General features: G+C 40.8%; 1 protein-coding gene across 4 annotated transcripts in view; it reads left to right on the top strand.

The window, feature by feature from the left end:
• Positions 1-15,850, top strand: part of DGKI (diacylglycerol kinase iota) — a 209,826-nt gene that overhangs the window by 63,794 nt on the left and 130,182 nt on the right. For all 4 annotated transcript variants that reach the window (XM_071422458.1, XM_071422461.1, XM_071422459.1 and 1 more), the window contains exon 2: positions 12,273-12,381. In XM_071422458.1, coding sequence (XP_071278559.1) covers positions 12,273-12,381 — 109 coding nt within the window. The remainder of the gene's footprint in view (positions 1-12,272; positions 12,382-15,850) is intronic.

Raw genomic sequence — 15,850 nt, 5'->3', positions numbered from 1 at the left:
ATAAACAGATAATATTTTCTTTCTATTCAAATCAGTATTTTGACCCCAGCAACTAAACAATACACCAACAGAAGAGTTAAGACTGTGGCATTACAAATCTCTGATTTACACTCAAAATCTCTTTCAAATTAAAAAAATGTCCAAGTAATATGGCATGTCCTGTCATAAGCTTAATGTCCAGATCTCATCCAGGTCAAGGTCAGCTTTCAGGTCATTCTGTCTGAGGATTTAGCCAACCCTGAAGGAGGACCAGCAATTTACTCTGTCCTTTTCTGAAGCTCTATAGGCACAAGAGAAGCAGCACCCAGTATTACTGTAGCCAAAAAGAAATTAGAAGAAAAATAAGTCTCTTTTCCTCCCTGCTGTTTGCTTCTTATATGCATTTGACAGTGCTTTGTATTGTGGAGGTTATTTTAGCTTGCTTGTATACAACTGATGAGTCAACAGGGAGGAAGCAGAACCACATATGTATAATTTAACAGAATTTAGATGAAAAAAAGAAAAGGGCACATTATGAGAAAAATGAACATTTAAACTTAAATTGGTTCCAAAAGAAAAGAAACACAACTCAAACTCCATTTGTTTAACTAGACCAGCTGAGCTAAAAACCTCCACTTCCATCTCAGCCATGGAGATCACTGCACTAGTTGATGTACTGCCTGCACTTTTCTGCCTCAGTATCTCCCTGAAAGTTTCCCTATTCCAAGAGTGGGACCTAGGCTGACCCCTGTGACAGCTGCCCCTTGGGGTTGGGAGGGAATGCAGTAATCTCTCTCCTGACTGAGAGTGCCTTGGCCTCTCCCTGCAGCACAATTCAGTGTCTGCTGCATGGTGAAGGGAGAAGGGCCTCACTGTGATTCTGGTGAGATCTGTAACAATGCATGACACAGGCAATGTTGTTGTCTTAATCTGATGTGAAACCTGGTGTGATTTCTCCTCCAGGCAGAAATGTTAAAGTTTGTTACAGAAAATCTGATTTGAAAAAAAAAAAAGAAAAGATGTGTTTAACTGCAAAGTTGATTACCAAGAATAAGCTTCAATCATAAGTATTTTTGGGTAGATAATTCATGTTCTATTCAGAGCTAAACAGCTGGATAAACACACCCTGCAATGGGTGAGCACTGGCTCATGGGCTGGGCACCAAGGATTACCTTGAAGGGGTGACATGAGGTGGAGACCTGTCACGAGTGGGGTTCCACAAGGCTCTGTCCTAGGCCCTGTGCTCTTCAGCACCTTCATAAATGACTTGGATGCAGGACTGGAAGGGACACTGAGCAAGTTTGCAGATGATACAAACTTAGAGGAGTTGTTGACTCCTTTTGAAGGTAGGAAGGCCCTGCAGCGAGACCTTGACAAATCAGGGGACTGGGCAATCACCCAGAGGGCAAAATTGACTTCTCCCAGTTCACTTCATGTGAAGTTCAACACGGGAATGTGCTGGATTCTGCACCTGGGATAGGGTAACCCTGGATGTATGCCCTGGCAGCCAGGAGGGACAGCCCTGTCCTGGGCGCACAGGCCCAACATGGCCAGCGGGGCAAGGGAGGGATTGTCCTGCTCTGCTCTGGGCTGTGGCAGCCTCACCTCGAGTGCTGGGGCAGTTCTGGGTGCCACAATATAAAAAAGACATGAAACTATTGGAGAGGGTCCAAAGGAGGGCACAGAGATGGTGAGGGGCCTTGAGGGGAGGCCGTGTGAGGAGCAGCTGAGGGCACTTGGGTCTGTTCAGCCTGGAGGAGACTGAGGGGAGGCCTCACTGCAGTCACAGCTCCCTCAGGAGGGACAGGCACTGATCTCTGCTCTGGGACAGGGACTGGACCCAAGGCAATGGCCTGAAGTTGCATCAGGGGGAGATGTAGGTTGAATATTTGTAAAGAGTTCTTCACCCAGAGGCTGGCTGGGCATTGGAAGAGGCTCCTCAGGGAAGTGGTCACAGCACCTGACAGACTCCAAGAAGTGTTTGGACAGTGCTCTTGGGCACATGGGGTCATTCTCAGGGTGTCCTGTGCAGGGCCAGGAGCTGGACTATGTCCTGGTGGGTACCTTCCAACTCAGCATATTCTGTGAGTAGGACCCCAGCATCAGTCAGATTCTCTTCCAGTTTCAGAAGTTATTTTTAAACTGTTTCTTAAGTTTTTTGCTTTCTGTGGACTGAGGGGAGAGAGAGACTCTTGTCAGGAGACAAGACTTTTTCCTCATTTCTGTATTGCCATACAGTTGCTTCTGATGAGGAGAGAGGAAGCTGGTAATTTATTGTATTTTCTACACACATCCTTCATTCCTGGTTTAAGGCTTTTTTTTTGGATGAAATTTTATCCCTAAGCCTCTGTTCTTTGATCCTAAAACTTGTTAAAATTAATCAAAACCTTTTGATTAGAATCTGAGCTTGGGATGGGGTCCTGCAGGGATGGGTTTCTACACAGGCTCGCTGTGGGGAACTGATGCTTTGTTTTCATCTGCCATTCACTTACTGCAGTAAATTCTCTTTCTCCACCTTCTGCTGAGCTCTTTCAGTTGGCCTCAAATGGAAGGAATTGAAAGTAGTGGACACACCTCTGCTTCCTTGGGATGGGTGCATAAAAACCATGCCAGAGGGAAAGGCAGAAAGTTGGGAATGTTGGAGAAGATGAAGGTGCAGGTGCTTGGAGCATGGTGGTGCTTGTCTCACCTGGCAGCTACCAGGCTCTGAGGCATTAAGGGCCTCTTGTCCCAGGTGCTCAAAACAATATTTTAGGCACAGCAGAAGATGCCATCAAACTGTGCAGTCTTTGTGGTGAGGAATGAAAAGAAAAAGATACTTGTTGGTTTGTTTTTTTTTGCATTGCTTTTTGAATCTTATAAGATCCTGGGGAGTGGAAGTAGGGGAGAAAACCCTTGTCTTATCTCAGTTGCTGGACTTCCTTCCTTAGGGAGAAAATAAAAAATTTATTTGGTTAGTGAATGCTAGTGTTATGTTTTTATCTGTCTTTCTCGAGTGTCACACTAATGAAAAGTAAATGTAGGCTTTTTTTCTTTCACTTCTCTTTTTTTGGCTTTTCTTTTCCCATGAACTGTGCAGGCAAAGCCTGAACTCCCTTCCCTGCTCTGCTCTCTAGACTCTGTGTTAGCAGTGTCAAAGTCTAACTCACTTTTCAGAAGAGAGGGTATTTCTCTGTCCTGTGTGCTTGCAAAATCTTTTGTTAAGAAAAAAAATGGTTGTTTTGGATTGTTTTAAAGCTTACTTTTATTCTGGGTCTTTCCTTGAGTCCTAGGTGTTTATATATCTGGAAAGAAGAAAATTTGATTCCTATATCAATACTTGGTAATAAATTTGTTCTGGCATCCCCTATAATATTCTTTTTTTGCTTAAATCCACTGTCTACAAACTGTGAAATTATTTTTGTCTAGTGAGTAAGAATGAATCTCCTTTAACTTGTCAAGTTTTTTTTTGCATACTCAGAAATGGAATACTTTTATTTTTAACCCCTATGAGACCCTTGCATGCTAAATGAAATCTTATACTGGGAAAAATGTGGAAATGGACAATCACAATTTTTAGTGTTTCCATTTTCAAGGAAAAGACATTGCACAAAGAAAGAAAAGAACACTCAATGATTCATTGGCATGGAAAAGTTCCAAAAAATCCATATTTGAAACAACTATCTGAAGCTTACATTGCAAAACTGCAAGGCATGCATTGGATTTGTAGAAAAAAAGAAAAACATAGTAGTTTATTGTATAGTTTATGTGAGGCTATATAGTCCTTGACTCATAATGACATTTCAGCTTGTGTAAATAGCTTATGCCAACAAAGGATCCTGGTCTGATATAGAAATTACCTTAAATTAAGTTATTTTAGAAAGCATGTGCTAGTATCTGAAAGGCAAGAAAACATTTCCAAGGCTAATGCTTAAATGCTGCTCTAAATTCCCCCCCTTCCTCCCTGTCTTGTTTTGTTTTCCTTCTCTTTATCTTCCAGATCAAATGAATATTGACTGATGCCACCAAGAAGTATCCTGAAAAAAAAACTTAATTTTTTTTAGCTGGTTGACAGAGTGATAACATAGAATATCTGAACTCTTTTTTTTTATTTTGCAATATTATTTTAAAAATAATCACAATCATACCATAGTCATGTCCATCCAATTTGCTGTCACCACTGTTTGTCTGTACTTGAACTACAGATTGCAGGTCCTGCGTATCCCATGATTTTTGTCTGGATGAAATGTATGAAAATGATTCCCATTCAGACTTCTTTTGCTTTCTGAAAAAGTAAAAAACTGTATCAATCTTCTCTAATGCTGATGTCCAGTCTGTGATGCAGCTGGAAATCATTTATGCTCAGAGTTCCCTAGAGCATTTCTTGTTGTTTGCTTGGAAAGACAGTGATTAAATTTTATCATCTTGGTTACTCGATTGATTCCAGAATCTTTGAAATGTGAGCTTCCAACTCCCTCTGCACATCTCTGCCCTACATAAACTCACTCAAAGGATTTTGATCCAAAGGTTTAAAGATTTCTGGATCAAAACTTTCAGCTGCCTTTTATTCTGTAGAAGCATCACAAAAAATCATTGGTTGTCAGTTCAACTTTAACTCTTTGGATGAAATGTGAAAATCCTAATAATGTGAATTTAAGGAAGATTGTGCAGGGGCATGCATATTGGATGGAAATTACAAAGAAAAAAAAAGGATTTTGATGATGAAGAGGGTGGAGATCTAGCATAGCTTCTCAGAAGGAATAAGAAAGAAGCTACAATCAGGCTAGATTTGAAATGGGTCTTTAACTTTGTGAATTCACACATATGATAAGTTTGCCTGAAATAGAGTTGACTGGATATCATGACCTAAAAGGTCTTTTCCAGATCTGATGTATTCACAGCTTTAAAAGCTAAAGGCTAGAAAAAATTTAAACCCTTTTCTGAAACAAATTGATTTTGACTGAAGCAAAAATATATCAAAATAAATCAGTTCAAGAAAGCTCCTGTGTCTTTTTTTATCCCCAGCTTTCTTAGGCCCATTTTTTAGTCTCTTTATCAGTAAATTAGAGAGATAGAGAATACTTTTCATCTTGATTGCATCACCAAATGTATCACATTTTACCCTTTCCTCCTCATGAAACTTAATGCTGGCATTTCTGTTACTACAAGGAGTCCTCCAACGCCTGTCATTTTTTGTGGCAAGAGAAAGCATCCTATCTGTACATATATTTTCAGAAATTTTAAACAAAATATTGGGAGAAGTCCTGTTGGTCCTAAAATTTCGTTGCCTTTTACCATAAGTCTCCTTCGTGTTTTATCCTATTTGCTAAGAAATCTAGAGAATAAATTAGGAGAAAGGCAAAAAAACCCCTCAAGTGAGCAGGTGAGGAGGAAGAAATGGGTGCTAACCATTGATATATGGAAATCTGAGCTCTGATAGGAGCTCAGAGAGAATTCCTCATGACTTTGACTTTTTCTTATAATTATCTTATTAATTATCCACATCTTGAATCTGAGCCATATTCAGTTTTCACATTGCAGATAAGGATTGTTACAGTTTCCAGGGGAATGAGCTGGATCCAGGGCCTGGCCAATGAAGGCATGCAGGAACAAAGTCACCCTGATTTTAGTGCAATAGAGACTCTGAAGTGACTTATAGATCTGGGACAAGATATATTGGTCACCTTGATAGGAGCTGACACAAAACTGTGTGTTTTCTCTGGCTTCTGAGAAGATGAACTCCTGATGGAAGATAAGATTTAAGGGGTTGAATAATTTAGCACAGTTCAGGATTAAATTGAAACCATAAATTGCTTTCCAAAAGGTAAAATTTGGTGCTTAATATATGCCTACTGGTCAAGTGAAGCAGAGAAGAGAAAAAATATATAGTAGAGATCTTTGGCATTTGGACTTGCACTGTTTTGACACTAAATCAAGCTCCAAGTATAACTGCAGGGCAGTGATGATTTGCATGTCTACACTGAAGAAACTGCAAACATATTCATGCCACAACTTGTGAATGCCTCTTGTAACACACAACCTGTTCCATGAATCCATTTTATTCTTTTGGGATAGGAAAAGTAACCTGCCATTCTTGTACCCAGAATCTGAGGGGAAAGAATATCAAAAGGCTTCCTTTTAAAGAATGTGCATGATACAGAAATGCCTGTGAACTGCAGTGTTGATGCAGAAAAGACATCATTGTGTCATAGAGGCATTTCCTCTGTTACCCTGATCCAACTTTCTGCAGTTCTTTTCTGCTCCCTTTGCTTTGCCTCATAATTCCTTTTGTTGGAAGGCTTGTTGGCTCTGTTTGGTCTTGCACCTGCTCAATACAAGCTGAATAAAGTGCTCATTGATGTGGTAGATCCAAATGTTCCTAGCAGAACTTACCAGGGAATTGATGCACTGTGTTACAGCTCTGTGGTTGCTGTTGGAGGCACTTGGGAAGATTGTCCTAGTGGGAATTTTTTTCACTTTCTTCAGGTCAGTCTCTAGTGGACCATGAGCTGCTCCAGGTACAGGGAAGGCTGGGCTTGAGGCTGAGAGCAAAACTGCCTAGAGCTGCAGTGTTTCATGGAAATGTACCAGTTTCCATGCACCTTTTTTCAGACAGCTCTGTGTGGTGAGGGGTGGAGAGAGGCAGGAAAGGTTTGTTTGGGGTATTGATGATGTGGATGTTGACTGGCTAGGAAATTACCCGAATCTTGGCTTTTCCATACACTGGTTCCCTGGGCAGCAGGGAGTGGCAGATGCTTAGGAAAGCATTTCATGAAGACTTTTGAAAGGTCTGTTTCTTTCTGTGCTAATTGAATTTTTTGCATCAATGTTCATTGCCGAGGGTGCTTGAGAGTGTCCTAGGCTGAGCTGCTACTTGTGCAGACAAACCTAGGGAAAATGGGAAGGTTAATGTAGGAGACTTAGGATCACAAAAGGGGCAGTAACTAATCACTAAAGTTTGATTTTGCTAAGTATTCTGGTAGAATTCAAATAAGAAACTGCTGAGAAGGCTTTATAAATCCTCTGTTAAGTGAGCTCTACTCCTAAAGGAATGGGGTGGTCACATGGATGCACAGAGTGCTGAGGGGGCAACCCAGCAGCAAATTTTAATCAGAGAAACTGGTAAAGCTGCTGCTAAGATGCGGAGTTAGTAAATGAACTGCTGAATGTGATGTCCTGGAGGAGAGCCAGCACAGCTCTCTCCATACCAGGACCTGTGAATCCTGCAGAGGTTGCTGTGACAGAGGCATGAGGCCTGTCAACTGGGATGGTCTTGGCCAAGGGGAGCCCTTGTGGGCTTCCAGAAAGCTTTGATGGGGTAAAAGATACAGCTTCTGGTACAGAAACCAGGGGTGGAAGGCATGGTGTCCTCATGGCTAAACAACTGTTTAAGGGTATCAAGCAATAAGGTGGTGTTCAGGGTTTGCCTGGGTGTTTACTGGTGAGGACCACTAGGGACCAGTGATGGGAGTAGTGCTGCTCACTGGAAGCAAAATGAAAGGGGGTAAAGCTTATTTTGCACAATTAGAGTGGGCATGGGCTGATTGCAGAAATTTTCAGAAGGATCTCATGATGCTGAATGACTCTGAAGCAGATTGTAGTCGAAATGTGAGATTGGTGAAGGCAGAATAATGCATGTGCAGGATTAAAAAGCTATCAAGTTTGGACTTCATATTATCAATTAACACTCAGGAAAGGGATCTTTGGATAATTAAAGAGAGCAGTGCAGAAAGTGTGATGACACCACCATTTGGGTGCAGCCAGATGTTGAATTTTTTTTCTAGTTCTGACAATTGTACATCAAAAAAACCCATAATTGAGATGCAGATCGATAAAGATAGAACAGATTCAGGATTAGCAGAAATCTAAGTTGTCTAGGGTGCTTCCACTTTGGGTTGTGGTGATTTAAGAGGTATATCAGTAGATTCATAAAATCACAGAAGGTGTAGAGAGGCAAATGATTACTCGCTGTTACTTACAACGTGATACAGCAATTGAATTATCAGACAGGATTTTAAAAACAGACAGAAGGAAGTACTTTACATTGCCCATAATTAAATTGTGGAACTTATTACATAGCCTGCTGTGGAGACCAAGACTATAAATGGATTCAGGGAAGGACCAACACATTCCTAGAGTAAAAAGCCATTACAGGCTATTAAGTGCAAAGGTCTGGAAGCAGCCTCCAGCTCAGGAAGTCCTTAAACTACTGATTACTGGAAACTGTGACTGGAGTATATCAGGGGAAGGATCACCCAATTTGTGCCAGTCCTTCTCTAAACACCTGCTACTGGCTACTGTCAGGAATGGGTTGGTGCACCAGACAGATTATTTAATTTGGCTGAAGTTGGCTCCTTTCACAGCAAATGCAAAAAAAAATCTGGGAATTGATGTTTCAGTGAAATAATCACTGCCCAGTAGTTAGCTAAAAATGAGGAAAATACGTGCCCAGAAGGCAAGCTGGGAACAATGGGTTTCAGGCTCCTGGTACAGTCAGCAGAGATGCATGGGGAAAACTTAAATAATGCCAGAGATTGGCCAGTACATTTTGTTTACAACATTCATAAGCACCAAATTGCAGGAGTGAAAGCCACCTCCAAATAAACACAGGAACATATAATTTGTTCATAAAGCATACAGGTGCTGTCTGGCCTTGTACAGGACTTTTAGAGCTATAGTTGGCAAAGCTGAAGGCTGGCAGGTGTACAGTTTACCCACATTGAATATTCAAAGAAATTCAGGGCTATTGTAACTTAAACATCATTATACAAATGATTGTCCCTTTCTCTGTAAATATCTAGGTAAAAACATCTTTCCTGGCAGACGTCCTAGCCGTAGGATCTGTGGGAGCCAGTCTCTCTGCATTTTTATATTCTTTCAACTTTGCAGCTGAGAGACTACCCCAATGGTAATGCTCATATACAAAGGAGGATGATAACCCCAGCCTTGGAAAGGCAGTCATTCCAACACCAGTGACAACTAAATTGACAGTCAAAGCTGTTAACCACATGCAACAGTCACTTTTTCTATTCCAAATAGCTTTTTTACTAGCACTTAAGTAAGTTGCGTACTATTGACTAATTGTTGTGCTCTTTGAAGGTTCAGGTAAAATTGTTCAGCCCAAGGAACTCATTGGAGGATATTTATATGCCTTCAGTGGAGGAAAATGCTCAATAAAGCCAAAGGCTGGGATATAAGCTCAAATCTCCCCTGATCAAATATGTATCCTTTGATCTAATAAGTAGGTTGAGTCTCGCCTGACTTTCCAGCAAAATGCAAATGTAATGCTTTTAAAAAATAAAAAAGTCAGTGTACTTGAATGTCTGATTCTTTTGGTTTTTAAGACAGTTAAAGAGTTTTCTCAGTTGTATCAACTATGGAATTTGTATCAGATATTTTTGTTAGTTGTGTATTTAGTGACATAGGCATTTATGTGTACCCATGCCTGTTCTCAACGGTGGTGTGTTAGCTAAGTCTAACACTTAATAAGATCTACTACAAATAACTGATTACTGGATGTGAAAAAGCAGTTATCAAAATACAGCTCATTATTTATGATGAAATATTTCCTAGCTGTTGGCTACTACATCAGCAACTGGGCTGGCTGTGCCCATTTTAGCAAAGTTGTGCTCTTCGGAGTCTGAAGAATGGAATATGTGATGAGACCACAGATTCACGTTTTCTGTCTGTCTCTTATCAGGGAGCAGTGATTACTTCTATGGGAAAGGCTGACTGTCAAGCCTGTGTTTTCATTCATGCACTCAGTACAGTGGAGATGAAATTTCTGGGAAAGATAACTAAAAGCCAATCATGTTACCTTGGTATTGGAAAAGTGCCAGGTGGTGTAATTTGTCAGAGTAATATGAGATATGTTCACCTGGATACTCAGCATCTGCTCTGCTATCAGATTCATGCTACCTTCCCTTTCCCCCCTTTTTCTGTCTCTTGTCTGTCTGTCTACATTTATTAGAAGGCCATGTGTTTGCTCTTTAGCTTGCCCTCCTTTTTTAATGGAAAGGCTTCTGCAGTGCATACAGTGTGCTTTGACACTTGGTCTTCACTCAGAGAGAAAATTCTGGCAAGAAACTGCAAAAGTAGATATTTTTTAGCTTCTTCCTGGGCCTAAGGGTCACTTCTAGCTGGTTCATGCAAGTGTGCAATCCCTGAGATCATTTTAAGGCTTTTATGTTAAAATGCACCAGGAAAAAAAAAGGCATTATTGTCATGCCTGTGTTTTGTATATGTGTACTTTCTAGACAAACCAGAAATCCAACTTGGCATGCAGAGGAAGGGCAGGCTGTTGGCACAAGACCATGCCAGGTCTCCCCCAAAAAGGCTCATCAGCCTCAGCTTCCTCTTAAAGAAATGTGGGCCAAGTCTCAGGTTCTCCTGTGGGAGGTTCGCACATCTCTAATTCTGACTTGAAATAGTATCTGAGGCTTGGTGCTGAGATGTCTGCAAGCACTCGTTACACATATTTACCTTCCTCTGTTGTGAGGACAGGCCTAAGTAGGTTTGCTTTACCTCTGTCAGTGATGCAGAGTGGAAAAAGTGATACTGCCTTCTTTCCACCCAAATAAACGAAGATGTTATGAACCACAAATAGACACAAGAATGTACTCCTGTGTTTAGGAAGCCTGAATAACTACATTGATACAGAAGACAGCGTGGAAAGAAACTGCCAAATATTGGGAAGTTTTCTTGAAAAATATATTTAAAAACCATTTCTTTAGTTTCTTGTAACTTATTTCTCTAAGGCTTTATTCCAGTTATTGAGATGTGTAGCTTATGTTGTGCTTATATATTTGGCATAAAATCTTTCTTGCTAAATTGTTCCCTCCTGATATATTGCCAGATGGTAAAAGTGTTTTTCTTGGGCTTCTTCCCCTTTTTTATCAAATACAAAATATTTTGGGAAGAAAAACCCCTTAACGTCAAAGTCTTGCCCACATTAAGTAGAAGGAGGGTATTGGATGATCAGAGACTGATGTTAATGTTCTGAGTTGTTCATGCTGCCCACAAGAAAGGGGGTTTAAGAGATGCTACTTCAGTTCCATTGATTTTTCCAGACAAGCACTGCGAGCAGTGAGGCTTCCAAGCTCCTTTACTGCAGATATATATGGCACTGTATATTTTCAGGACAATGAAAAGATTTATTTAGCATATGGCTGACCTGGATTGTCTCCACTGGCTCAATTGACCTTTATTGCCTTGGGACAGTGGTAAGATTAGGAGATGCTATAAATAGCTGCAGCGCTGTGGGAGCGGTATCACAAAAATGCACTTTACACAAACAGCCTGTCATTTTACTTTGTGGAGGATGTGTGTGTTTGGCTTACAAAGGGAGATATCTCTCTGAGATTATATTTGTCCTCTTCTGAATCACTGCAGCTGAAGCTGTAAGATTATTTTGGCCACTACCATCGGGTTCTAATACATACAATGCAATAGTGTCGGGGAGCTGTAGGAAATACACTGTTTAGGTGCAGCTGAGCTTTTTATTGGCAGCATTCTGTGCTTTCACCTGAGGGCTCACTGGTGAGGCAGCTCTGTCAGGGCCGGGTGTCTGAAGGGAGACAGGCAGGGAGCATGTCCCCTCAGCACTGTGGAGCCAGCTTCAGAAGTGTTTCTGACCACCACCTATGACTTCTGAGGTAGGTCACATCTGTGCCTCAAGAGCTGTAAAAATTACTTTGGGCCAGAAAGATAGAACTGAAATAGAAATTTAAGTGGAAAGAAGCTGTAATTCCATGAGGGATTCTGATATGATCAAAGAAGGTTGCAGTTTATGACTTCGCTTTGGTGGTTGTCCCCATGTCTTGTTTTCTGTAATTGGATGCTGAATGGATGACTTTTTCCAGCATGTAAGCCAAGTAAAAGCAAAAAGGGTTTGATTCTTTGTACAAACTCATATTTTGTCTCTCCTATGAATGGTATTTGGAATTATGCATAAATTGATTCGACAGATCGAGTTGGTGCGTAAGGAATAGGTGAAATGCATAAGGACTCCACTAACATTGGCAAACATAACGACAGACAGTCCACTGGATTTGATATTTCAGCTTAGTGCCAGCTGAGTAACTGATCTCCATTAAACAGTAATTTCCAGTGATCAGGTTTGCTTTATTCTTTTCCTAAACTGCTTTAGCAGGAGATGGCATTCAAGCACCATTTCACTGAAGCTGAAATGAAATGCATTGCTGCCTCTTCTGATTTCTGGAGAAGGCTGGGGAGGATGTTGGGTAGTTATGTTGGAGAGATATATTTGTTATATATACACTCAATTTATTTGTCTTTTTCTTTTCAATTTGCAGGAAAGCAATCTCCAGGTCAGGCCTCCAGCACTTGGCTCCTGTGCATACCCTCAACATTCCAGTCACCAATGGACCTGTGAAGGAACCAAGAGCGGCCTTAGAGTGGACTGTAGGTGTTTGGTTTTTTGGCAGTTAATTTGAGCAGTATCTCTAGTTGTTGTTGCTCTCTCCATCCTTAAACCAACATAAGACATCCTGTTGCTATCAGAATTAGTGCTAGTTATTAGGAATATGCTTCTATAAAGAGCTGAAGCATGAGGCAGAGACAGGACAACTTGTGGGGACTTGAGCAAAAAAGGACAGATTTTCCAGCTTGGAAGCTGGTTATGTTTTCCCACCTCCTTCTTGACAAATGTTGATCTAATTTCAGCACAGCAGGGTATTGTGCCTCTGTTTGATGGGCCAAAACTTAAGGCTGAAGACACACATCAAGCTGTCTGCATCTGCAGAGTAGGTAACTGAAATCTTTGGTCACAGCTCTTTGTAGCTATGATTAGATTTCTTCTGAGCCCAAGCTAGTGTGTAGACATGGTGACCATGTTTCCACCCCTTGTCTTGCTCTTTATGTTTCTGGGCTGAACCACTCTAGGGCTGGCCAAAAGTTAAACCAGATTGTTGAGGGCATTGTCCAAATCTCTTTTAAACACTGGCAAGCATGGGGCATCAACCACCTCTCTAGGAAGACTGTTCCAGGGTTTGGCCACCCTCTCTGTGTTTACTACTGCAAGTCTGTACCTCCCCTGAACCATCCCCACATACCTTCCATGTGGTTATGCACTGGTAAGAGCTAAAAAGATGAGCATAAGCCAGTAGGTCTCACAAATGTCTCAATTAAAGCAAAGCATACAGAAGATTTTACACTTGGCTATTGGTAAAGAGGTTGATACATTGCATTATCAAGGCACCAGCCACCCAAGCAGCTTTTAGTTGAAGATAACTTCTGTTTTGATGAATGTAGCTTATGTTTATCTTTGTTTTCTATATCAAAACAGAATTGATTTTTAGATTGCCTGCTGTTCTTGAACTCCAGGCATTGCATTCAGAGTTTAAAGGGAAATTTTGCAGGCTGTGTTGCAGGAAGCTGGATTAGATTCACTATGAGGGTCTGCAGTTTGAAAGCTTGCAGAGAATCCTCTTGGAAGTGTTTTGGAGAATACCTTATTCCTTCATTCCAGCAAACCCAGGTGCTGATTCAGCTAGCCAGTAAAAATGCCTGTTGTGAATCACCACTGCTGTTCAGTAGAAATCTGAAGGATCAGTCACATAAGTGAAGGGTTAAGCACATCAGCTAAATCAAACGCCTTTGAAAACTGTACTTAGAAAAAGCAACAGCAACAATCCCTGCCAAAAAAGCCCCCTGAACCCCAAGTCCAACAACCACAGCTTGCCCTTCCTCAGCCAATTGTCTGCTACTCCTTTACCAGGGTGATCCATGATCCAATGATGACTTGGATCATGGATCACCCTGGTAAAGGAGTAGCAAACATTCACTCCTTTGACCTCATGCGATCCCTACACATAAATACTGCAGGAGTTGCTATAAATTGGTAAACATTGATTAAATATTTAGGGTTTTAATTGTGTGTGGTTTTTTTGTAGTTTACTTCCATGGTTATGGTTTAGATTTTTGGTCAGTTTCATTTCTTAGCTGTTTGCAGCCTTTCAGACTGGTATTGCTGCTTTACTTCACACTTTGATTGGAGAAGGGAGGAAACTTTGTGTCATGTGGGGAGAAGGACATGATAGTGAGTGGAAGACATCTGTGATTGGGAGGAGACTGAACTGACCACCTGTAGTAACTGATAAAAGAGAAAAAGGTATTTCTCAAATCTGAGGTATGATGGAAGTAAGGTTTGGACATGTGGGGAGGTTGAAGTGGACCAAAGGTTTTTAATATGTAGTGAATTTCAACAAAGAAAAACCCCCCAAGTTTTAAATTAAGTCCAGAGGTATATTTGGTAGAGTGAAACGATATTTCAATTGATGTGTTAGAGCCAGACAAGAAATTTTTGTGTTTAATCACTGGAAGGCAGCATTGATCAGTGTGTATTGCAGCCTGATATACATCATCCTCCTCTTCAGTATTTCTGAGGATTATTCTCCAAGGACACATGATGGGAGATCTTTCCAAATTCTAAATGACATGAGCGTAAATTGTCTCTTGATTTAAAAGGGAGGAAATATTTTCTACCACAGTCTTCACAGTAATAACTGGAAAGAATTCCCTGGCCATTGTCTCCATTTTTGAGAACTCCTTTCAGGTGATTTGCCATTATCAGATGGACTTGTGAACAGGGCACTGAGTCAAAGAGTGGCATCCCATTCTCTGCTCTGTCACTTACCTTGTGAGCGAGCTCAGAGGATTTGTTTTTCCTCTCAGTACATCAGCCTCTCTACTGTAAAACAGAAGTGATGATTCTCATGTCCCCTAAGACTTTTTGCACTAAACTCCCCAGTATTCTTTACTATTGTTGTTGCTACTGTCTCTCTTCCCTGAAGTTTCTTTTCCCTAAATTACTTACAAATGTCCAGTTTCATCACATTTCTTACACTTAATTCAAGTTAACTTGTAGCTTTGCTGTATAATTTAAGGTTCTCTTTTCACACCAGGGCCATACAGAATACAGTGTGTGGAGTAGGTGTTATAATAACCAGAGGGGAGTGCTGGGGATGCCTTACTAAAAAGGAATTGACCTAAATGGCTGCCCCTGGGATATGTTTATGCCTATCCCTTTCTCCCCCACACCTTCATTTCAGACATCACTCCCAAGTGTTGAATAATAAAGCAGGTAATTCTAGCCCAGATTCTCAAGTGAGTCCACACTGAGCCACCCAATACAATGCCTGTGTACCTTTGAGAATCCAGGTCTTTGTGTATTTTTCTGTCGCCTTTTTCTACCAAGGGTTATAACCATAAGCTTGTACACAAAGTCTTCCTGTAATTTTCTTTTAACCACTGCCTTCTAGCTCTTGCTTTCTATGGTGCCTACAAAACTGACAGCCACTAGAATAGTGGAGTGTTGAACATCCCCAAATCTCCTTCTTTTTTTTTCTGTTAATGCTCATTTCTTTCCTTCTCCCAAGACAACAAGACTCAGATTCTTTCCCCCACTTCTTAAGAGGCACTTGAAAGTATTCAGTTTCCATTATTGGAGGTCAATGAAAAAACTTGACTGATCTATGCTTTGTGCTCTGTGAATGCACAATTAGAGTTCTCTGGGCACAAGTTGAATGTTTTTAGAGGAGAAATATTACAATTTATACCATAAGTTATGTGTATAAAGGACAAAGCCAGAAATCTTTTGGGTCTTAACAAGAACAGAAAACTGTGTGTCATAGTAAAAGTTGAAAAATGGCATTTGGCAATATGTGGAAGAAGGCTTAGGTCAGGAGGATTATGCAAGGCACTACCCGATGTCACGCGGATGGAGTAAGGAAAGCCAGATCTCATCTAGTGTAGAATCTTAGAGGAACAGGAAAGGTAACAGGAATAGTTTCTGTAGGCAAATTATTGCCTACAGAATAATTTGCCTACAGAAAAGTTAGGCAGTGATAAATTTTCTGTAGGCAAAAAGTGA

The sequence above is a fragment of the Agelaius tricolor genome, unplaced genomic scaffold, assembly GCF_023055355.1.
Source record: "Agelaius tricolor isolate 1412-34295 unplaced genomic scaffold, bAgeTri1.0.p SCAF_3, whole genome shotgun sequence".
NCBI lineage: Eukaryota > Metazoa > Chordata > Aves > Passeriformes > Icteridae > Agelaius > Agelaius tricolor.
The sequence above is the reverse complement of the archived record's forward strand: the minus strand, read 5'-3'. Positions and strand labels throughout refer to the sequence as shown.